The sequence below is a fragment of the Pan troglodytes genome, chromosome 5 (genome assembly GCF_028858775.2).
Source record: "Pan troglodytes isolate AG18354 chromosome 5, NHGRI_mPanTro3-v2.0_pri, whole genome shotgun sequence".
NCBI classification, from domain to species: domain Eukaryota; kingdom Metazoa; phylum Chordata; class Mammalia; order Primates; family Hominidae; genus Pan; species Pan troglodytes.
In genome coordinates this window covers 26997464-27023216 of record NC_072403.2, presented here as the reverse complement: position 1 = coordinate 27023216, position 25753 = coordinate 26997464, and the positions used below count along the sequence as shown (strand labels likewise).

Genomic DNA, 25753 nt, shown 5'->3' with positions numbered 1-25753 from the left:
TTTTTTTTTTTTTTGAGACGGAGTCTCGCTCAGTCACCCAGGCTAGAGTGCAATGGCACAATCTTGGCTCACTGCAAGCTCTGAAAAAAAGGCATTTAAAAGCTGATTTTATGCAATGAGTTCTGCTTCTGGCTAACTAGCTAGTATCAGACCAATGTTCTTGCCAAGAACAATTAAAAAGGTGAATAAAATGTACAATCTGTACTATTTAAACATGAAAAAGCTACCAAGGAAGTGAGAGATCAAGCTCCCAGAAAGGAGACAAGCCCATGGAGGACAGCTCAATATTTGGAGTCACTTTTTCCTTCTAGACATTTATCAATGTTAAGTAGTGCCTGGGGGGCTGAACAGCCAAACAAAAGCTAAGAGGCGGAGTAAATACACAGAGCCTGATGCATTCTCATGAGCGTGAGATACAAAAATTAGAGTTGAAGATCTGCCATAAAGAAAAAGTCCTGGTAAAATCACCATAGAATTTCAGCTGGGTACTAGAAGAACTACACTAGGTGGTACGTTAATGTGGCATGTACCAGTTCACAAAAGCTGGCTGTGTGTATCGCTTCCCAGTGCCATCTTCAGTGATGTAACATTGGTAATCTGAAATTGGCAACAGTGGAAGTATTCACACTATGGAAACTGGCAAATGCTACAGATCAGAACTCTTTCTCCTGAGAGTCACTTGTTAAACACTAGCACACAACTGGCTGCATTCAAAAGTAAGGGCAGGCAGAAATAAAGCAGTCATCAGAAAGAGTGAAAAACAGTCTCAAAAATCCATCTCAGTCAGATTAAAATAATCAGTTCTTACCTTAGCACCTGGCAGAAGCAAAATAAAATCCTCCCTGGAGGAAGATACATGATAGCCTAGAATCTACAGGTTTTTAAAAAATAAACAATGGCCACCATTCAAAAAAAGAAAAAAATACTAGGTACATGGAGAAAAAGACAAACGACCAGAATCAAGAAAAAACAAAACTAAAAAGCAGAAATGAACCAATATCAGATCCAAATACTGGAGATTTTGGAATGGACTTTAAGATAACTAAGTAATATGTTTGTATTAGTCTGTTTTCACACTGCTATAAAGAAATGCCTGAGACTGGGTAAATTATAAAGAAAAGAGGTTTAATTGGCTCACAGTTCCACATGGCCGGGGAGGCCTCAGGAAATTTACAATCACGGTGGAAGGGGCAGCAGGCACCCTCTTCACAAGGTGGCAGGAGAGAGGAGAGTCAAGGGGGAAGAGCCCCTTATAAAACCATCAGATCTTGTGAGAACTCATTCACTATCATGAAAACAGCATGGGGGAATCTGCCCCCATGATCCAATCACCTCCCACCAGGTCTCTCCCTTGACACGTGGGGATTACAATTCAAGATGAGATTTGGGTGAGGACACAAAGCCAAACCATATAAATGTTTAAAAACTATAAAGGAAAATATGAATAATTTAATTAGAACATGGAAATCTATGAAAATTCAAACTATAATTCTAGAATTAAAAAACACATTAACTAAAATTAGAAATCCCATAGATGGGTTTGACAGCAGATTAAAAACAAATGAAGAAAGGATTAGTAAGCAAGATCAGTGCTTCACAAATTTTAATGTATACACAAATCACCTGGAGATGCAGACAGCGACTGAACAGGTCTAGGGTGGGGCCTGAGAGTCTGCATTTCCAGCAGCCTCACAGCTGCTGCCAACACTGCTGTTCAGGGACTACAATTTCTGTGGATGTTGGCCCAGGGACAGTTATGAATACCAAGGAAATAGGAAACAGCTAAAGAGGAAATATCCAGACAGAAACACAGAACAAAGTGCACAAAGTATAGCAAAGAATATATCAGATATTGGGGAACAAAAGAAAATATCTAGCACATGTAACTGAAATCACAGGGGAAGAGAGAATAGAGTAGAATATCTATCTGAAGAAAGAATGGCTAAGGTTTCCAAACCTTCTGAAAAAAATGAGGACACAGGGCAAAAAAACACCAAGAATCCTCAAGCAGGATAAATACAAAGAAAAGTACTCTCAGCAAGAAGCTAAGGTAGAGCAGGGATGATCTCAAAAAGATCTGTGGATATAGCATTTATCTAATGGAGTAAGTTCCAGTGAAATCCAGGGAAGACCCACAAAATTCCTGAGAAAACTGAGCCAAAAAAAAAAAAAAAAAAAAAAAAGAGACAGAAACAAAAAAACCCAAACAAACCAAAACCAAATAAACAAACAAAAAATTCACACTGCCAGTGTAGACTAAAAGGGACAGAGACAGTACAAAATAAAAAGAGGCTATAGGATTCTTAACATTCTCATGGCAGGATCAGGCCGAGAAAATTATTCAGCTGTACACATGTGCTATCTTTCAGGAAAAGGGAAAGATAACTACACAGAGTGGAACCAAACGATCAGCAAGTACAGCAAATATCAAATTCACAGTCCCAGAGATTAGAAAGGGTGTGTAACCTGGGGGTGAGGAGAATGAGAAAATCTGGGGGACCTGGCTCATGCCTGTAATCCCAGCACTTTGGGGAGGCTGAGGCGGGCAGATCACGAGGTCAGGAGATCGAGACCATCCTGGTTAACACGGTGAAACCTCGACTCTACTAAAAATACAAAAAAATTAGCCGGGCGTGGTGGCGGGCGCCTGTAGTTCCAGCTATTTGGGAGGCTGAGGCAGAAGAATGGCGTGAACCCGGGAGGCAGAGCTTGCAGTGAGCTGAGATGGAGCCACTGCAGCACTCCAGCCTGGGTGACAGAGCAAGGCTCTGTCTTAAAAAAAAAGAAAAGAAAAAAAAGAAAAAAAGAAAATCTGGGGGATTTTATTGGGCAATTCTATCAAATATTTTAAAAAGAAATACTTTACTTCTATACAAACTCTTCCAGAAAAATGTAGAGGAAGGAAGATTTCTCAACTAATTCTATGAGGCCAATGCTACTCTGATAACAAAATTAAGAAGACATTACAAGAAAACTACAGATCAATGTCTTCCATGAACAAAAATGCAAAACCTTCATGAAATATAACCAAGACAACAGAAATATTTTATCAATAGCAATATATCACAACCAAGTAAAGCTTATTCCAGGAATGCAAGGTTAATTTAATATTTGAAAACCATTCAATGTAGGTTATAATATTAACAGAGACTTAGAACAAAAAACAAATCATATTATTTCAATAGACAAAAAAGCATATGATAAAGTTCAACTCTATTCATGATTAAAACACACACACAGACACAGGGAAAAATAGGAATAGAAAGGAACTTTACTAATTCCAAAACTACAGCTAACTTTTACATTTAATGGTAAAATTCTGAAAACTCTCCCCTTGAGCTTGGGAAGAAGAGAAAGATGCCCAATTCTACTCAGTGTACTGAACATTCTTGCCAGTATAGTAAGATAAGAAAAGGAAATAAAAGTCATGAGAATTGGAATGGAAAAATTAAAACTATGACTATCAGATGACATAACTGTATACTAAGAAAATCTAAAAAAATACCCTACAGAAACACTATTAGAATTAATAAGTGAATTAGTTGGGCAAAATAAATATATTTTAATCAACTTTATTTCTAAGTAGCAACAAAAATGAAAATCATTTCAATAGTATCAATGGAAACACACATGTAGGAACATATTTAATAAAATGATATGTAAGACATATACAGAGAATTATAAAACATTATTGATAGAAATTAGAGAAGATCAAAATAAATGGAGACATATACTTCATTTAAGGACAGAAACTTGATATTATAACAACATCAGTTTCCCCCAAATGACCTATAAAATCAATATGATCTTAATCAAAATTCCAGCAGGATTTTTGGTGAAACTTGACAAATTTACAAAAACAAAGGAACAACAATAGTTAGGGCAATTTCAAGAAAAATACGACATTGAAATACTTACATTGCCAATATCAAGACTTAGTATAAAGCTATGGTAGTTAACCTGTGTATGGGTGGAAAGACTGACAAACAGACCAAAGGAACAGAATAGATGCCCAGGACAGACCCACACATGTACATACATGTGATTTATAATAAAGGTGACCAGGCAGGCGAGTGAGGCAAGAATGATATTTTCAATAAACTGCATTGACTCAAATGGATAGCTTCCGAGGCAAAAAAACCCAAAACAAACGTGAACTTCCCCTGAAACCCAAACACACCTCATACCTTAAATTAAAATAAATTCCAATTGGACTGCAGATTTAAAGGTAAAAGGCAAAATGATAAAATTTCTAGAACAGTACATTGAGGGGTATCTTTATGATGGTGTGGAGAAGGTAAACATTTCTTAAGAGGACACAAAAAGCACTAACATAAAAAAAAATTGATAAATTCTACATTAAAATGAAGAACGTCTGTTCCTCAAAAGGCACCATGAAGAGAAAAGGTGGGTTACAGAATGGAAGAAGATATTTAAATTACCATGACCTGCCAAGGAGCTGTAGCCAGAATACGTAAATAACTCCTATAAATTGGGGGTAAGGGCGGGTTGTAAATCAAACTGGTAAACCAACAGGTAGATGGGCAAAAGATTTGAACAGGTAATTCATGAAGAAAGACACCCAAATAGCTAATAAACATATAAAAGACACTCAAAATGGTTAATTAACAGGAAAATATAAAACTACAATTAAAATTAAGTTACATTCCCACCAGAATGGCTAACATTAAGAATGTAACAATACCAAGAGCTGGTAAGAATATGGAGCTTCTACCATTTTTATATATTGTTGCTGGGATTGCAAATTTATTCAACTATTTGGGGAAACTATTTGGCAGTTATCTAGTAAAGCAGATCAATTTCATTTCCTATGACTCAGCGATTCCACTCCTAGCCAGACCCCCCAGTGGAAAAGTTTACACACAAGTGGAACAAAAGAAAAAAACAAGAAGAACCCTGTCAGCTGTATTTGCTGCAATACTAATATTGGGATTTTGAAAATACCCAAGTCTTGCTCTGTCGCCCAGGCTGGAGTGCTGCAGTGGAACCATCTCAGCTCACTGCAAGCTCCACCTCCCAGGTTCACGCCATTCTTCTGCCTCAGCCTCCCGAATAGCTGAGACTACAGGCGCCCACCACCACGCCCGGCTAATAATCAATAGGATGAATAAACTGTGATATATATACGCATGCTGTAGAACACTGCCTGGCAATAACAATGGATGAACTACAGCTACTTTAAAAACAGATTAGTTCGCCAACATAATGTTATGCAAAAACAAACAAATCCCCAAAAACCCAAAATCCAAGCACTCAAACATGAATTCTTACATTTATATCCAGAATAATAATGGATAAAACTATCATGTGGTGTCAGAATAAGGCACGGTGGCTTCCTTTGAGGAGGGGGAGAGGACAGTAAATGGAGGACATGACAGGGACCTGTGTGGTACTTAGTGATGTTCAATTTCTTGATCTGACTGGTAGTTACAAGGAAGTATTCACTTTACAAAAGTGCACAGCCATATACTTTTCTGTAGGTACAGTACAAAAGCTTTTTTAGCAAAGAAGAAGTAAAGTTTAAAATAGATTGAACTATGAGAACAGAAAACAGATCAGTAGTTGTCAGGAACTGGGTGTGAATAGAGGGAGTAGATGATTACAAAAAAGGGTAAGAAGGATCAGCTGGGCGCAGTGGCTCACACCTGTAATACTGGCACTTTGGGAGACCAACATGGGAGGATCGCTTGAGTCCAGGAGTTCGAGACCAACCTGGGCCACATAGTAGGACTCTGTCTCTATGAAAACTAAAAAACAAAATGAGCTGGGCATGGTGGCACACACCTGTAGTCCCAGCTACTTGAGATGCTGAGGTGGAAGGACTGCTTGAGCCCAGGAGGTTGGGGCTACAGTGAGCCAAGATTGCAGCACTGCACTCCAGCCTGGGCAACAGAGCGATACCCTGGTCTGAAAGCAAAACAAAACACAACAGAACAAAACAAAAGGGTAAAAAGGAATCTTGAGGGGGCTAATGGAATTGTTCTATATCTTGACTGTGATGTAGTAGGTTGCACTACTATACGCATTTGCTAGAAGTCATAGAACTGTACACCAAAAAGAGTGAATTTTGCTGGATGTAAGTTATCCCTCAATAATATATACTTGTGATATAGAAGAAAATGAATTAATTTGGCATCTTTTTATGTTTGTGGGAAGTTAACGATTTGTGGTGTTACAATCTGCTTTTTTTTTCATTGATTAGATTAGAAAGAAAATTAAATGGTCCACCTGCAAAATATTTTCTTACCCTTGTATAGACAGAAAGTTGTAAAATTAAGATGAGGAAAATTTGGGGAAAACAAATAATGCTCTTCATTTTGGTTTTATGATATTCACTTTTGATTTTGGAAAAAACAGACTTTAACTAATACACATCTATTTTTCAACCAAATATTGAAAGAATATATATGTTGTGTTTGATATTCACTTACGCTATAACAGAAAAACAGTAACAAGCTCTGGATTATTTCTTTGCATATTTATTCATAAAAACATTTGAGGCAAATTAATGACAGGGCATAATTTTTTAAAATTTAGGTTAGTGCAAAAGTAATTGCGGTAATTAAAGGCAAAAACCGCAATTACTTTTGCACCAAACTAATAGTTATTAGAAACAAAGTAGAAAATTTTCACTTAAATTTCTACTTGCTCTTCAGGCTTATTTTACATTTGCCCATATTCAGCCAATGAATCTAGAAAGTAGATATTTGTTTTGAGACCCTTAATTTCTGGGGCATTCTGGGAAACATTTTGCCTTTACTTGATTCCAAACTTATTCACATTCATTATGAGTCATCTTATTCTACTGTATCTGTGAACATGAAAGGATAAAATTAAATTGAGGCTCGTTGTGAAAAAACTGAAAGAAAAAAAAAAGGTAGAAAGATAGCATCAAATCTATCCAATAGAAAAGTAGCAAAACTAGGGGGATGCCAATCAATAACAAACTATGAAAAGGGCCTCTTAAAAAGTGGGGTAAAAATGAAGCCTCATTTACACACAAATATTTAAATATTGCCTTATTTTGAAACATCCAAAAGTTTATCTTCTACACACAGGTAAATACTAGATACTAATTAAAAATTTTTTTCCCCAAGTCATCTGAATTTTACTGTTCAAAAGAAGAAAAAGGTGATTATATTTTAGTTGCCTAAGGTCATTTAACTCATCCATGGCCCCCTGGCCCCTGACCCCAACTTGGAAATCTCTCCATATTTTGTAATTTAAGGGTTATAACATGAGCAAGTTGTGTGAAGGTAGGCAACACAGCTGCATTTCTACAGCTACTGGCAAAAAACAATACCTTACAAGAAAAAGATCTTACCACTTGTGCTGGAACTTGTTCCATTTTTGCAGCAGGAGTTCCTGGTCTTGGGTAAAATTGGTTAATAAAGAGGCTTGGGAATTTGTACTCTTCAACAAGTTTCACTGTTTCTTGAAAATCCTGATCTGTTTCTCCAGGAAAACCACAGATAATATCTGTAGCAATAGTTATTCCAGGAACTCTAGAAAATAACAAGACAAAAATGTAAAAACTTGACTATAAGCCATAATTATTCTATTTCCCTGACATTTTAAATACAATTTTATGGTAATTAAAATTTATTTTTATAAAAAGCACATGTGCAAATAGTTTTAAAGAGTCCTAAATACCAAAAGTTTAAAATGAAAAACAGTTGGCTGCCTGCCATTTCCAGGGAAACCCATCTTAAATTCTTTTAAATGGTTCTTTGTTCTTTCCTCTATATTTAAAAATAGATGCTAATTCTGCCATTTCTAGATTTACTAATTTTTAGGCAATAAGTTACTAACTTCTCTATTATGGTAAATGAGGCTTTAACTCTTGAACTACTCTATCCTTACCCTCCCAAAGAAATCAATGAACAACTCCTAGTTAACACAGTACTTCCATTGGTACAATTGCAAAGATAACTTTCACTGTAGAGCCAATTGATATACTATTCAGTTTTGTTTTTCCACAATGTGTAATTTTTCCTAGAGTTAATAATTGCTTCTCTTTTTAAAAAAATTAGCTTAATGTTCTATATACCTATGCTGATGTTTTCCAGACTCCATTAGGGCTATCAAAAATCAATACTGTTTTCTAAACCTTTGACATATTGTATAATGTACCAGTCCCCTGTTCTTTTTCTGGAAATGCCACTCCTTGCAGGTGTGTGTTGCTTTTATAGTGAACTGGTTATCATCCTTGAATGTTGCTTCTTGGTATCCTTTTTTCAATAATCTTTTTTTCCCGGATCCTATGTCTTCTTAATTCTTGATTAGCTCCTTCATTCTATAGGGGTGTGCTTTCTTTCAGAAGCTTCATCAGAAAGATACCAGGGAAATTTTGTTGTTGTCTCTATATGCATGGTCTTAGGCCACGCAACTGAGTGACATTTGGTTGTGTGTAGCACTCCAAGTCAAAAGTATTATCCATACAAATTTTGCATTGTTCCTCTTTTTTTAAGCTGAAAAAATTGCTAATGGGATGTCTGGATTAACTTGGATGCGCACTTCTTTAAATGTGCCCACACCATTCTCTTTTTAGAAGCTTTTAAGATATTTTTATGCTCAATGTGATAATATGCCTTGGACTGGGTCTTTAAATCTTTGTACAAGGTATAGTCTGGAGACTCATGGGCTTTAGGTTGAGGAAGTTTTCTGATATTATTTCTTTAATAATTTTTCTCTCAGGGACTCCTTTCTTTTGAATGTTGAAACCACTGGGTTGATCTCTTAGCTTTTTCTCTCTTTCATGTCTGCCCTTCTATTTTCTGGAAATTTTACTTCAGCTTACCTTCCAACTATTTTATTGCAAAAAAAATTAATTCAATATTACTATTTACATTTCTCAGAGCTCCTTCTCTAATTTTCCTTTTCACGGTATCCTGTTTAGGGACACAATATCTTTTCTTATTTATCTGAGGATGTCAATTAAAGGTTTTTGTAATTTTTCTTCTGTTCACTGAAATTTGTCTGTTGGTTACTCTCATTCATGGTTGAGACTTTCCACCACTAAAGAACAATTCTTGCTGTTCTTTTATATTTAAGAGCAAAGCACTAAAATCTTTTTATCATTCAGCGATAAGGTAGCAAGCTGCCTTTGTTTTTGATAGGCCCAAATGTTGGCATCTTGGAAGTCATTTCCTCGTGGCCATTTAGTGCCTCCATAAATATGGCACAGACATTGTTCTATTTTAATAGTATAACAATAACAGAATTACATTAACTTATTTAAAAATCCAGTATTACTCTGAGTTCATAAACAATAGGGAAAATGGCTCCAAACGTCAAAGCATAGAATATCAACTTTCCTATCATTTAAACAGTTCTGGCCAGATGTAGTGGATCATGCCTGTAATCCCAGCACTCTGGGAGGCCAAGGTGGGTGGATCACCTGAGGTCAGGAGTTCGAGACCAGCCTGGCCAACATGGTGAAACCCTGTCTCTACTAAAAATACAAAAATTAGCTGGGTGAGGTGGCAGGTGCCTGTAATCCCAGCTATTCGGGAGGCTGAGGCAGGAGAATCGCTTGAACCCGGGAGGTGGAGGTTGCAGTGAGCCGACATCGCGCCACTGCACTCCAGTCTGGGTGACAGAACAAGACTTCGTCTCAAACAAACAAACAAACAAACAAAAAACAGTTCTACATGAAAGAATGAAAACAGTTTATCAAATTAAGATATATGAGATATTTGGGGGCATAAGAGGGAACAAGGGATATACCAATGAGGACAGTCAAATTATTATATTCCTAATATAGTTTGATAAAACAACAGCTTTCCATATTTTCTTCACACACTACTTAACACCCAGTGTGAAAGAAGCACGACAAATCTATTTTTCAAAATATTTTGTTCCTAATTTATTCTTGGTCTCACCTAGCTAGTTACTGGGCTGAACTTTAGTTAGTAAGATAAATTCCAAGGACTGGAACTTTTCTCCGTGATGATAAACAGAAAAAGAGACAATATTCATGCAGAAGAATAAAACAGTATATTTGAATACAAATTTAAACTTTTTATTGTGATATAAACATATTTTCTTCTTTAAAGGTAACTATCAAAATTACATTTGAAAAATCACAAATATCATATGATTTTACATGTAAGCTATAAATAAAAAGACCATTTTTGTAGACTAAAGCATGTAGAATAGCTTTCCAGCTAGCTAGTTTTATACTTGCCTTTTCAATAATTATGATCAAAAGGTCTACAGCTAAAAATAAAAGTTATGGATCACAGTGGATCATAATAGAGAATAGTCCATCTCTCCTAGAACATTTTTAAAAATAAATCTTAGAAACTGCATGGGAAATACTGTAAAAACAAAGGTTATTGTCCTCAGCTATGAATTAGAATAAGTTTGGCACTAGATTATGGGGTATTCCCACAGGAAAGTACCTTACTGATTTTCCCTCTATCCTTCTTGATACATTATGGTTGAACCCAGTGTTATGCAACACCTGCTTACTTTGGCCTTAAGGGTCATACTGACAAAAGAGAAACCTTTAAAGAAATCATAGTAAATGTTAGGGAAAGGGATTTTCAATGCATGGATATATTTGGCAAGGTAAACAAAAAGTTGCCTGATAGCAAGGGAGGAGGCAGGCCACTGTGAATAGCAACTTATACTAGTCAATATTGAAAAGTAAAAGCAGTTTAATGGTTTCAAAGTATATAAGAATACGAACTGATTGCTTATAAAATGTTTTTTAAGTAGAGACTGCACTTTAATGTGAGATGAGGTGGATCTATACATTAATTTTATATATGCAAATGATCCTACTTACATTCTTGAAAATAATCTGACTCTTTAGGTGAACCAACTGAAATCTCATTTACACTGTTGATTTGCCTAGTAAATAATTCTCTTTAGTATGGGAAAATCAAAGAAGTTTGAAGTGGAACAAATTCTAAATTACTAGAATATGATTTAAATGGCTAGGAGAAAATTATAAAGGGTGTAAAACAGAATATTAATCCAAATATTTAAGATGCTAATTCTGGGTAAAAGCTATTTTTGAGATGACATGAATTTTCAAAATACTAAAATTTTTAAAATAATCATTTCCACAAACTTATTTAAGCTGTGTGTAATGTATGTAAATACTAAGTAATATGTTATTCAATTTTAGGAACTTTATGTATGTTTTCATACTAGTATTAGAAAATAATTCTGAAAGGAAGATGAAAATGAAAATATTCATTTAGCTTAAACAACAGGAAAATTTTGGCCCATTATTTTTTCTCCCCTATATTTACTGGCAAAATGGGTTTATTAAATAGCTTGGGAATGGAGTAAGAAAGGTTCCAATTATGCATCTGACCTTGTCAGAAGCAGTGCTATGATTACTTGTAAAGATATATCAGGGACATGTAAGGAACAGGCAAACTATTTGTTGGCTCTAGCCTGGAATTTAAGAAAGCCATAAATATTTTAAAAGTTAATTATTTCACCTTGAATAAAAATACAAACATATACACACCCCACACTTTAAACATTCATCTCAAGATTTTTACTTGCCATTTGGTGTTTCACTGGCAAAAATACAGAAAATAATAATTCTATTTCATTCCTTAGATCAATAAATTGTGAGCTTCAAATTCTACATGTGAATAAAGTAGGACTCATACACATACTAATCATCTCAAAAGACAAAGAGAAAAATGATCAGCAAAGGACTAGACCCACCAAAATTACAGACATAAACAAAACACATGATTAAAATAAATAATTCTTATCCTGTGGAGGTTTATTCTAGGACAAATATTCAATACTTTTGGGGAAAAAATGAGGTAGGCAGGGGAGAAAAATATCTTGAACTGAATGAAAATGAAATCATAACACATCTAAATATATGATATGCAACTAAAGCAGTGCTTAGAGAAAAATTTATAGATTTTAATTTCTGTGTTAGATATAAAAATCCAACCTTCCACTTCAAGAAGCTAACAAAGAGAAAAAATCAAATGAAAAGACAAATAAAGAAAATAATAAAGGTAAAATAAGAAATCAATGAAATAGAAAATAGAGAAAAATCAATAAAAGTAAAAAGTACATCTTTGAAAAAAGTCAATACAATTAGTAATGTACTAGTTAGGCTGAGAAAAGAAAAGAAGATACAGATGACCAGCTTTAGGCATGAAGGATGGGACATCACTACAGATGCTACCAACAGTAAAAGGATACAAAGAATACTATGAACCTTATGCCAGTAAACTCCCAACTTAGATAAAATGGGCAAATTCTTTGAAAGATATAAATTATGAAAATGGACTCAAGAAGAAACCAAAAACCTGAATATTCTTTTATCTATTACAAAAACTTGTAATTTAAAATCTTGCCACCCAAACAAAACAACACAAAACGAAACCACCCAAGACTATATGGTTTCATGGTGAATTCTACCAAACATTTAAAGAATGATAAAATCAATTCTATGGAAACTATTTCAAAGATAGATGAGAAAGAAACTCTTTTTAGAGTCCAGCATTACCCTGTTACAAAAACCAGAGGAAGGCAAATACTGTATGTTCTCACTTATAAATAAGTAGGAGCTAAGCTATGGGTACACAAAGGCAGACAGAATAGAATAATGAACAGTGAAGACTCAGAAGGGGGAGGGTGGGACAGGAGCGAGGGATAAAAAACCATACATCAGGTACAGTGTTCACTACTTGGGTGAAGGGTACACTAAAATCTCAGACTTCACCCTATATAGATCATCCATGTAACCAGAAACCACTTGTACCCTAAAAGGTACTTAAAATATTTTTAAAATCAGGGGAGGGGCCAAGATGGCCAATTAGAAGCAGCTGCCATCAGTGGCTCCCACCGTGAAGAATGAAAAGGGTGAGTGAATCCTGCACCTTCAGCTGAGGTATCCAGGTTCTCTAATTGGGACTGACTAGGTGGTTGGTGCAACCCACTGAGAGTGAGGAAAAGCAGGGCGAAGCAATGGCTCACTTGGGAGCTGCATGGGGCAAGGGGAGCTCTCACTCACAGCCAAGGGAGGCGGTGAGTGATTGTGCTAACCCATCCAGGAAACCATGCTTTTTCCATGAATCTGTGCAACCCATGGATCAGTAGATCCCCCTGTGAGCCCATGCCAACAGGGCCTTGGGTCCCAAGCACAGAGCTGTGCAGATCCTCAGCAGATGCTCAAGTTGCAGCCAGCAGCAGCAAGCTGGAGACTGCCTAAGATGACCGAGTTCCTAGAGGTGAGGGTGGCTGCCATCACTGAAACTGCAGCATCAGTCTTCTGTTTTCCCCTGCTGGTGCTAGGAAGACTGGGCAGTCTGGACCAGGAGGAACTCCCCACAATGCAGCACAGTGGCTGTGGCAGATCGTGGCCAGACTGCTTCTTTAGGTGGGACCCGGATCCATTCCTCCTCACTGAGTGGGGCCTCCCTGTGGGAATTTCACCAACTCCAGCCAGTGGTTTACAGAGAAAACTCTGATCTCCCTGGGACAGAGCCCCTGAGGGGAGGGGCAGCTGCAGTCTCCATGGTTCAGCAGACTTAGTCTTTCCTGCCTGCTGGCTATGAAGAGGCTGGGCACTCCAGATGATGGGGATTCCTCTCAGTGCTGCAAACCCACTCCACCAAGGGGCAGCCAGAGTGCTTCATTAAGCAGGTCCCTGATCCTGTGCTTCCTGACTAGGTGAGACCCCCACAACAGGAGTCACCAGACACCTTATACAGGAGCATGCCCCCTGGCATTAGGTCGCTGTCACTCTGGAAAAGAGGTCCAAGATGAAGGAGCAGGCAGCCATCTTTGCTGTTCTGCAGCCCCCACTGGCGACATCTCCAGGTGAGGGTATTTGTCACCACCAGGCCTGCCTTGCAACAGCTCCTGAAGGAAGCACTAAATATGGAAAAGGAAAACCACTACCAGCCCCTAGAAAAACACACTGAAGTACAAAAACCAATGACACTATGAAGCAACCACATAAACAAGTCTGCAAAATAACTAGCTAGAGTCATGATGACAGGATCAGATTCAAACATAACAATATTAGCCTTAAATGTAAATGGGCTAAATGCCCCAATTAAAGGACACAGAATGGCAAGCTGGGTAAAGAGTTAAGACCCATCAGTGTGCTGTATTCAAGAGACCCATCTCATGTGCAAAGACACACATAGGCTCAAAATAAAGGGATGGAGGAACATTTACGAAGCAAATGGAAAGCAGCAAAAAGCAAGGACTGCAATCCTAGTTTATGACAAAACAGACTTTAAACCAACAAAGATAAAAAAAGACAAAGAAGGGTATTACATAATGGTAAAGGGATCAATTCAACAAGAAAAGCTGACTGTCCTAAATATATATGCACCCAATAGGGGAGTACTCAGATTCATAAAACAAGTTCTTAGAGACCTACAAAGAGACTTAGACTCCCACCCAATAATAGCGGGACACTTTAAAACCCCACTTTCAATATTAGACAGATCATTGAGACAGAAAATTAAGAAAGATATTCAGGATTTAAACTCAGCTCTGGATCAGGTGGACCTGATGGATATCTACAGAACTCTCCAAACAAAAACACGAAAATATACATTCTTCTTGGTGCCACATGGCACTTACTCTAAAATTTACCACATAATTGGAAGTAAAACATTCCTTAGCAAATGCAAAAGAACTGAAATCATAACAAACAGTCTCTTAGACCACAGCACAATCAAATTAGAACCCAGGATTAAGAAACTCACTTAAAGCCACACAACTACATGGAAACTGAACAACCTGCTCCTGAATGACTCCTGGGCAAATAATGAAATTAAGGTAGAAATTAAAAAGTTCTTTGAAACTAATGAGAATAAAGAGACAGCATGCCAGAATCTATGAGCTAACACAGTGTTAAGAGGAAAATTTATAGCACTAAATGCCCAGATCAAAGAGCTAGAAAGATCTCAAATCAACATCCTAACATCACAACTAAAAAAACTAGAGAACCAAGAGCAAACAAACCCCAAAGCTAGCAGAAGACAAGAAATAACCAAGCTCAGAGCGGAACTGAAGGAGAAAGAGACACAAAAAACACTTAAAAAAATCAACAAGTCCAGGAGCTGTTTTTTTTTTTTGAAAAAATAAAATAGATTACTAGCTGGACTAATAAAGAAGAAAAGAGAGGAGAATCAAATAGACACAATAAAAAATGATAAAGCAGATATCACCACTGACCACAAAAAAATACAACCAACCATCAGAGAATACTATAAACACCTCTATGCAAATGAACTAGAAAACCTAGAAGAAATGGATAAATTCCTGGACACATACACGTTCCCGAGAGTGAACAAGGAAGAACTTGAATCCCTGAATAGACCAATAATGAGTTCTGAAATTGAGGCAGTAGTAAACAGCCTATCCACCAAAAAAAGCCCAGGACCAGATGGATTTACAGCTGAATTATACCAGAGGTATAAAGAGGAACTGGTACATTTCTTCTGAAACTATTCCAAACAATTGGAAAGGAGGGACTCCTCCCTAACTCATTTTATGAGGCCAGCATCATCCTGATACCAAAATCTGGCAAAGATACAATAAAAAAAGAAAATTTCAGGCCACTATCCCTGATGAACATCAATGCAAAAATCCTCAATAAAATACTGGCAAACCAAATCCAGCAGCACATCAAAAAACTTACCCACCATGATCGAGTCAGTTTTATCCCTGGACGCAAGGCTGGTTCAACATATTCAAATCAATAAATGTGATTCATCACATAAACAGAAATAAAGACAGAAACCACACGATTTTCTCAATAGATGCAGAAAAGGCCTTTGATAAAATTCAACATCCTTCACGTTAAAAGCTCTCAATTAACTAGGTATTGATGGAACAGACCTGAAAATAATAAGAGCCATTTATGACAAACCCACAGCCAATATCAGACTGAATGGGAAAAACTGGAAGCATTCCCCTTGAAAACGGGCACAAGACAAAGATGCCCTCCCTCACTACTCCTATTCAACATAGTATTGGAAGTTCTGGCCAGGAAAATCAGGCAAGAGAAGAAAATAAAGTGTATTTAAGTAGGAAGAGAGGAAGTCAAACTGTCTCTGTTTGCAGACGACATGATCACATATCTAGAAAACCCCATCGTCTCAGCACAAAAACCTCTTAACTCAATAAACAATTTCAGCAAAGTCTCAGGATACAAAATCAAGGTGCAAAAATCACAAGCATTCCTATATACCAACAATAGACAAGCAGAGAGCCAAATCATGAATGAACACCCATTCACAATTGCCGCAAAGAGAACAAAATACCTAGGAATACAGCTATCAAGGAAAGTGAAGGACCTCTTCAAGGAGAACTACAAACCACCGTTCAAAGAAATAAGAGTGGACACAAACAAATGGAAAAACATTCCATTCGGCCAACAAACATGAAAAAAAGCTCAACATCATGGATCATTAGAGAAATGCAAATCAAAACCACAATGACATACCATCTCACACCAGTCAGAATGGCAATTAGTAAAAAGTCAAGAAACAACTGATGTTGGTGAGGCTGTGGAGAAATACGAATGCTTTTACACTGTTGGTGGGGATGTAAATTAGTTCAAGCATTGTGGAAGACAGTGTGGCAATTCCTCAAAGACCTAGAACCAGAAATACCATTTGACCCAGCAATCCCATTTCTTGGTATATACCCAAAAGAATATAAATGATCCTATTATAAAGATACATGCAAACGTATGTTCATTGCAGCACTATTCACCATAGCAAAGACATGGAATCAACCCAAATGCCCAGCAATGACAGACTGGATAAAGAAAATGTGCTACATATACACCATGGACTACTATACAGCCATAAAAAGGAAAGAGATCATGTCCCTTGCAGGGACATGGATGTTGACAGAAGCCATTATCCTCAGCAAACTAATGCAGGAACAGAAAACTAAACACCACATGTTCTCACTTATAAGTGCGAGCTGAACAATGTGAACACATAGACACAGGGAGGGGAACACACACTGGAGCCTGTTGAGGTGGGGAAGAGTACCAGGGAAAATAGCTAATGCATGCTGAGTTTAATACCTAGGTGATGGGTTGATAGGTGCAGTAAATCATCACAGCACACGTTTACCTACATAATAAACCTGCACATCCTGCACATGTACCTCAGAACTTAAAAAAAAGTAAAAAAAGAAAAAACAAACAAAAAAAGTTTTTTTAAAGAAAATCAGAGGAAGAGATTAGAATTAAACTATAGACCAATATCTCTCATAAACAAGGAGACAAAAATTCTTAACAAAATATTGGCAAACTGAACCTGGCAAAATTAAAAAAAAATGATTATATATCATGACCACTTTTTAAATCCAAGAAATGCGAGGTTGATTTGACATGTGAGTATCAATTAATGTAATGTACCATATAAAAAGAATAAAGGACAAAATAAAAACCACATAGTGATCTTAACAGATTCAGAAAACTTTTGACAAATCAAACACCCATTTGTGATGTTTTAAAATGCTTTTCCATTAGGATTGATAATAAAGCAAAGATTTCTGTTCTCACTTCTTCAATTCAACATATTACTGGAGGTTCTAGTCAGTTCAAAAAAACAAGGAATGGAAATTAAAGGCATATATGTTTAAAAGAAAGAATTTTTTTTTTTTTGGGCAGGTGACATGACCTTGTATGTAGAAAATCTAAAGAATCTAATGAGCCTACTAGAATAAGTGAGTTTAGCAAAACTGTAGGATACAAGATCAATATATGAAAATCAATTACATTTTTTATACTAGTAATGAACAACCTGAAAATGAAATCAAGAATCCAATTCCATTCACGATAGCATAAAAACTACTTGGGAATACGTTTGAGAAAGAAAGGTAGAAGTTGTATGCCATAAACTGAGAGAATTTAAAGAAACCATCTTAAAACTTGATGAGAGAAATTAAAGAAGATCTAAATAAATGGAAAAATATATAATTTTCATGGATTAGAAAATTTAGCATTGTTAAGATGGCAAGCCTCTCCAAATTGATTTTATAGAGTCAATGCAACTCCTATCAAAATAACAGCAAGTATTTCTGCTGAAAATGACAAGCTGTGCTTAAAATGTATACAGAAATACAAATGACTTGAAATAACCAGAACAATTTTGAAGAAAAAAAAGCTGGTGGAATAAATGAACCTGTTTTAAAGACTAACTATAAAGCTTCAATAATCAACGCAGTATGGTTATCAGTGTAGGGATACATCAATGGAAAAATATAGAGTCCAAATATATACCAATTCATCATATATGGGTAATTAGTTTTCAACAAAATTACCAAGGCAATTCAATGAGGGCAGGAAACAAAGCGTTTTCAATAAATGGTACTGTAACAATCAGACACCATATGCAAAAAACCCCACAAATTATTAAACCCTCCACCTTACATTATACACAAAAATATTTCAATGTGCATCATAGTCTGAATGTCAGATACAGAATTATTAAACATCTAGAAGAAAATATGGGAGGAAATCTTTGTGACCTTAGGTTAGGCAAAGATTTCTTAGCGATAGTGCCAACACTGAAAGCACAATCCGTAAAAGTAAAATTTGATAAACTAAGAAATTAAACTTACTCAAAAGATACCGTTAAAAAATGAAAAGAGAAGTCATAGAGTAGAATAAAATATTTGCAAATCATATATCCAATAAAAAGACTTGTATCCAAACTATATTGAGAACTATGACTCACTAACAGGAAGACAACACAATGATACAATGGGCAAAAGATTTAACAAACACTTCACTAAAGAAGATATAGGAATAGCTAATAAGTACATTAAAATTTGCTTAACATTGTCACTAGTCAGAAAAATGAAAGTTAAAACCATGTAAAATGCCACACATCCAGTAGAATGGCTGTACCAAAAAGACTGAAAAAAAAATAACAGATATTAGTAAGCATATAGAGAAACTGACGCACTTATACATTGAAGGTGGGAATTTTAAATGGTGCAGTCATTTTGGAAAACAGTCTGACAGTTTCTTAAATAGTTAAACATACACTTACTGTGACCCAGCAATTCTACTCTAGGTATCTACCCAAGGGAAATGAAAATGTAAGCTCACACGAAGACCTGTACTTGGATTTTCACAGTAGCAATCTTCATAACTGCCCCAAACAGGTAACAGTCCAAATGTCTATCAATTGTTGAATGAATAACAAAATGTGGCATATCCATATGTGGAAATTACTTACAAATAAAAAAGAGCCAACTACTGATATATGCACCAACATGAACCAATCTGAAAAACATTCTTAAGGAAATGAAAGACACGAAGGATTGCTTATTGTGATTCCATTTATAAGAAATATCTAGAAGACGACTTAGAATAGACAGAAAGCAAATCAGTCTTGTCTGGAACTGTGAGTAGAGGCAGGGATTGGCTCCAATTGGACATTAGAAAAATTTTTGACAGAATGAAAGCATTCTAAAACTGAATTGTGATGATAGTTGCACAACTGCATTAATTTGCTAAAAATCTTCAAAACACTTACATTGAATGAATATTCTGTGTTCTCTAAATTATCCTACAGACTTAACAATGAAAAAAAAAAAAAACCTTTCTGAAGACAGATAGCATGAATCTTCCATAACATACTCTTCTAAGAAGTCTTATTGAGCACTTACTGTGTGAGACTCAATTATATTCTCTTATTTATTTTCTGTAGAGACGGAGTCTTGCTTTGTTGCCCAGGCTGGTCTCAAACTTGAAGCCTCAAGTGATACTCCTGCCTCAGCCTCCAAAAGTCCTGGGATTACAGGTGTGAGCCAACTGCACCCGGCCAAGAAGTCTTAACAGTTCAACTTTGACAGGTGTAGTCAAAGAATTAAATGTGGACAAAGGACCAGGTGTGGTAGCTCATGCCTGTAGTCTCAGCACTTTCGGAGGCCAAGGAAAGAGGATCACTTGAAGCCAGGAGTTCATGGCCAGCCTGAGCAACAAAGCAAGACCCTGTCTTTACAAAAAAAAAAAAAAAACAACAAATTAAAAAAATTTAAATTAGCCAGGTGTGGTGGTGTGTGTCTATAGTCTCAGCTATTCGGGAAACTGAGGTGGGAGAACCACTTGAGCCCAGAAGTTTGAGGCTGCAGTGAGCTGTGATCGTGTCACTGCACTTCAGCCTGGGTGACAGGGCTAGACTCCACCTCTAATAAGAAAAAATAGACAAATCGGGACAAACAGCAAAATAAAAGGCCAGGAATAAAGGAATTACGTTCAGAGCATGAAATCATGAAGGACTTGAAGAAGGAAAGCATGGATCTATTTCCCAAGTAAAACATCATATAACAATAGGGAATCATTCTATTTATATTGAAAGAGAAAATTTAGGAAGAAACAACTCAACATCTTCAAATAAATTTCAGATTTTTTTCAGCATCTCTAAATTTACTCTCATAGTTATATTAAAAATTTCTTAAATTAACTGCTCTAAAAACAGAAAAAAACACTAAAACATTTAGATGAGGGCTAAAAAGCCATAATGAGTGACTAAGACAAAGAAAGTCTAGTGTGACCTGGGCATTCATTCTTATTCTTTTAATATGACTGTCTGGGAGAAACAACTTCCTTGCATAACTAAGATGTTCTACCACTAACTAGCTGCATGATCTTGGGCAAACTATTCAGCCTTAGATGCTTCCATTTCTTCTTTCATAAAATGGATATAGTAAAAGTATTCATAGATAAGATTAATGAGGTAATAGATGTACTAATTGCTCAGGATGGTGCTTCCCATATAGTGCTTAATATGTATTGGCTTTATTATTGTAACCTTGTCAGAGAGATGATAACAACTGTCATTTATTATGTAATACTAATATTACATAATAATACTAATAAAAGTGCCAGGCAATATGTTAACAACTTCATCTTGTTTAATATAACTTTCTCATAAGATAGATTCTAATCCAGTTTTCATGAGAAAGGGGGAAAATGCCATTAGGGAAAGAGGTACAGTAAATTGCCCATGATCACAGAATCAATAAATAGTAAAGGAAGCATCTGATCTGAAGCTTCTGATCACTACCCAGGGTAGTCCTTATCTCTTACCTATGTCACTGATGTGCTCACAGCACTGATGTACCATAAGCACTGGCTGATCATAAGTTCACGGAAAACACAACTTATTATTACTATTTTTTTGAGACATGGTCTCACTCTGTCACCTAGGTTGGAGTGCAGTAGTGTGATCTTGGCTTAGTGCAGCCTCTATCTCTTGGGTGCAAATGATCCTCCTGCCTCAGCCTCCCAAGTAGCTGGGACTACAAAGTAGCCGAGATTACAGGTGTGCACCACCACATCTGGCTAATTTTGTTTATTTTTTGTTGCAATGAGATCTCACGACATTGCTCAAGCTTGTCCTGAATTCCTGAGCTCAGGTGATCCAGCCAGTGTTCACATTCTGCTACTTTAATGAGACCACATTTACACAGGTCACCTTCTGTGAGAATAAAGCAATAAACTAGAAATTAATAAGAAAAAGGCACAGAAAAACCTTGATCCTATTTGTCTGGAAACTGAATATAATAAAAATACATGTATTCCTATAAATGAATAAACGTGATCTTTTTCACAGTAGACTTATAACATTTCTGGCCTTTACAGAGAAGTTTAAACCTTCTTGTTTGAAGAAATTGTTTTCAAATATTGATAGTGACAGGCAGATAGGGGCAGGTCCCCAGTGAAACCCCACCTCCAAGCTGGAAGACAGTTTAAAGCCTGAAAGCCAAGCTACAAGTTAAATCCTTGGACTGGACTGAGAATGTGTCTTCCTGTTTGGCACGTTTTCCTCTGATTGATCCCCACCCTTCATCTATTCTACATATACCTACCCTTTCCTAATTGGTTTTCTACACTGTCATGCCCACCTTTGAGTGGTGTCTTCGCTTTAACCTTTTTTGCATAGTCACAAACCAATCAGCAAGCACTCCCCATTCTGAGTCCATAAAAGGCCCGAGACCCAGCCACAAGAAAGGAACTTTCTGCCTTTGGGTAGGGGACCATCCCCATGTCCTCTCTTGACTGAGAGCTGTTTCACTGCTCAATAAACTTCTCTCCGCCTTCCTCACTCTTCAATGTCCAGTGTATCCTCCTTCTTGGGCGCAGTACAAGAGCTCGGGAACTGCCAAACACAGGTACAAGCTATAACACAGGCAGGCTGGGGCACACTAGTGTGGCTGAGTGGGGCCCAGGCAGGGCGTTGCCAGCCAGAGGTCCCCGGTTTGCAAGGCAACCAAGAAAAAAAATTCCTACAATCAATATTAGGCAAAATCTATATGCTAAAATACAACTAACATATTAATTATACATAATATTTATAATCAAAGATAGCCTTTCAAGGTATCTCCCTAAAAAAATTTATTAGCAGTTAGTTTTTTAATGATTCCTTCTCTTTGAAAGTAATAAAACTTTTAATAAGCAAAACTAAAAACCTAGATGGGTTATTCAGTTTAAATTTGGTACAATTTTACCTTTTTAAAGTAAACTAGGTAAATGTATGACATAAGTAAAGGAAGAAATATATGAATAAATGGCAAATGGTTTGCTCAAGCTCTGCAAATTTCTGAATATTCTGAGAATTTAAAATGCAACAAACTCCAACTATTAAATACTTGTGGTAAAAACTGATCAAGTGTATGGAAAAATTGTTTCTGACACTTAGAAAAGTGGCTGTCAAATAGGCTAAAAAAAAAAAAAGGATGAGAGACAACTGGATGAGATGACACCAAAGAATTTAGTGTCATCCATTACATTTCTAAGCCTGGTATAAATCCAGAATATATCATTTGGCTTCAAGCACAGATCAAATGAATCATCACTGCTAACTAAAAATCAAATAAATACCATGTTAAATAAGTTTTTTATCCTGTAACACTATGCTTGCATCCCATAGCAAATATTTTGGAATAAGCACAAAGCCTTACATAAGACCAAAGATATTGCCTTAAAAATTAAAAGTAAGCATACTGGATAATATTGTTATAGTATTTAAAAGAAACCATATCAAATTTCACAGAATTTTTACACATCTGTTATTAAAATCATTTTATGATATTGCTGGTTAAAGTGAAGGTATTTACTATCTATGGTACTGCTAACACAATTCTTATATGAGTTTTTCTGTTTCTATGGTAACATGAATTATAAGGTTCAATGAAGCTGAATTCAGTAATGTGTATTTTTCTGTTATTCAAGGTGAAAAGGAAATGAAACATTTCTAACATTCATAAACTACAGCAAATGTCTGAATCCATTTAGAGATAAGATGATAATTACTAAAGTAATTAGAATTCTTCCTGGATGGAATTATTTTGCACACAGTGGAAATTTAAGTTTGAGAATGAAAGTAGGGGCCAGAGTATATTCAGCATCAGTAATTAATTACAACCCAAACCCATCTGCCATTCTGATACCTTGGAACAGACTATACCTTTTTCTGTCTGCTTCTGACTACAATATAAAAGAAAGCTCATCCTCCACCCCCACCCCTAAGTCAGAAAGATAAAGTGGGTGAAATCATTTTATTCAAGAAAAAATCCAATTACAGAAATAATCAACTTTTCTCTCTTGCTTTATTTTTTTCATATTTGAAAGGGCTTTCACATTAGCAGAACCAATTAAATGAATATCAGGACAGGGCAAAATCTACAAAGTTAGGCAAGTTTCTTAAATCTTTTAAAATTAAACCTTGAAAAAAAACCACTTAGAGACTGAAACCCAGATCATGGCATTCTTTAATGGGAAAACATAACTGGAAGGTAACTAAACATCAGGTCTCGGGAAGAATAATTTATAAAATTATACAGTCAAAATGCAGTTGCCTCTAATATCCAGTCCATTATTAAGAAATTAGGCAAATTATTACTTTTAATGGAAGTGTTGTTATCAAAAAATAGCACTCAGAAACATTACATTTCAAGTTTTATGTCATCCTAAAGTGCAATTGGTATAGCATCATCATAAATAATACTGAATAGGGATATATACAAATTGGAAAAATACATATATACACACACATACACAGAGCAAGCAAGTGAGAAAGAAACCGGAAGCTATATTTATGGACTAGAAATTATAAAATCCTTTAAATCAAAACCCAGATTTATAATTACTTTATTTCTTATGAGTTGAGAACATTTTTCTTACTGTGTTTTATTGTTTTAAAATCAGTTTTCCCTGCATTCAGTTTACCCTGATCAGGTCAGAGGTTGGCAAACTACAACCCATGTGCCAAATCCAGCTGTTGTCTGATTTTGTAAATAAAGTTTTATTGGAACACAGCTACACTCATTCATTTCATACTGTTTATGGCTGCTTTCACTACAAAAGCAGAGTTGAATGTAGTTGTGACAGTTGCAACAGAAACTGCATGGTCCGCAAAGCCAAAGTTATTTATCATCTGCCGAGATTCTAAACAACCAGGTCCACGACTCTAATTTTTGATAAGAACTCCCAGGAACACTCCAGGGTGAGTTGAGGGCCAGTGGGTACATACAATGCTCTCCAAAATGTAGCCCTAATTAACCTTTCCATTATCACCCAGTTCCGATGGATATGATTCAAATCAGAATACTTTCTCTCTGAACAATCCCATTGTACAATCCCCTATCCAAACTACTCACTGAAATCAGAATACTTCCTCTCTGAGCAATCCTACTGTACAATCCCCTATCCATACTACTGATATTCCCTGGGCCACCTCTCTGATGAAATTTTTCTTGATTTTCTCTCAGCATCTTAATTCATTCACAGTCCCTCCTTTGTACCTCTATGATGTCCCTGTTATGATCTTCCTGACATTTTTTACATCTGTTTTCTTGCCTTATGCCTCCTAATAAACTATAAGCACCTGGTGGACAAGGATGGGGTCATATTCACATTCCTACACTCTGTAGTAATGAGGCAACAGCCACATAGACAGTTGAGGCTCAATAAAAGTGCCCACTGACTTAAAGGTGAAATGCTTGGGAGAACTTGGAAAAACAGACAGTAAGACAAATACATGAATTTAATAAAGCAATAGGCTTTATTCACCCAGAGATCAATGATTAATCCCTGTTTTGACTAATACCAATTTCAATATTTTCCTTTACGTCCTAGAGGTTAGCTCTGGTGGGAAAGGAATAAGTGGAGATTCACAAGGCTTTGTAAATGATGGCTTCTCTTTAGGAAAAGGGGATACTATCATTGTGAGCAGTACAAGTTGGCTCCAGCGCCTGGCTTCTCAGCAGCATCTGCCTAGCCTTTCTCCAAAGAGAAGCTGTCATCTACAAAGCCCTTTGAATTTCCACTTTCTCTTTCCCTGGCTCAGTAACACACACCTGTAGTCCTAGCTACTCATGAGGCTGAGACGGAAGGATCTAGGAGTTCAAGGCCAACCTGGGCAACATGGTGAGACTCCATCTCTTAAAAAAAAAAACCAAAAAATCAGTTAACTAAGAATTGTTTCAAGCTCAATTTCTATTTTTAGAATTAATCAGAACATTTGGTCAATGCTTATTTTGAACAACTTGAATTTATTTGCAACTTTCAGTTAAAATTTTGGGGAAAGGGGTCCAAGATGGAGTCTTTAAGGTTGAAGCAAGGTTTACGAGGAGGAGATGAAGTGGAGATTTCATTCTAATTCTAGGTTACAGTTGCTTGCGTCTATTTTTGAAGGGTGTAAGTCTCGTCATTCTAAACTCATTTGTTAACTGGATG

The 25753-nt window shown here is 36.3% G+C and overlaps 1 protein-coding gene across 7 annotated transcripts in view; it reads right to left on the bottom strand.

The window, feature by feature from the left end:
• Nucleotides 1–25753, bottom strand: part of CDKAL1 (CDK5 regulatory subunit associated protein 1 like 1) — a 702199-nt gene that overhangs the window by 159337 nt on the left and 517109 nt on the right. For all 7 annotated transcript variants that reach the window (XM_016954980.3, XM_063812805.1, XM_016954982.3 and 4 more), the window contains one exon: nt 7346–7526. In XM_016954980.3, the coding sequence (XP_016810469.2) occupies nt 7346–7526 (181 nt within the window). The remainder of the gene's footprint in view (nt 1–7345; nt 7527–25753) is intronic.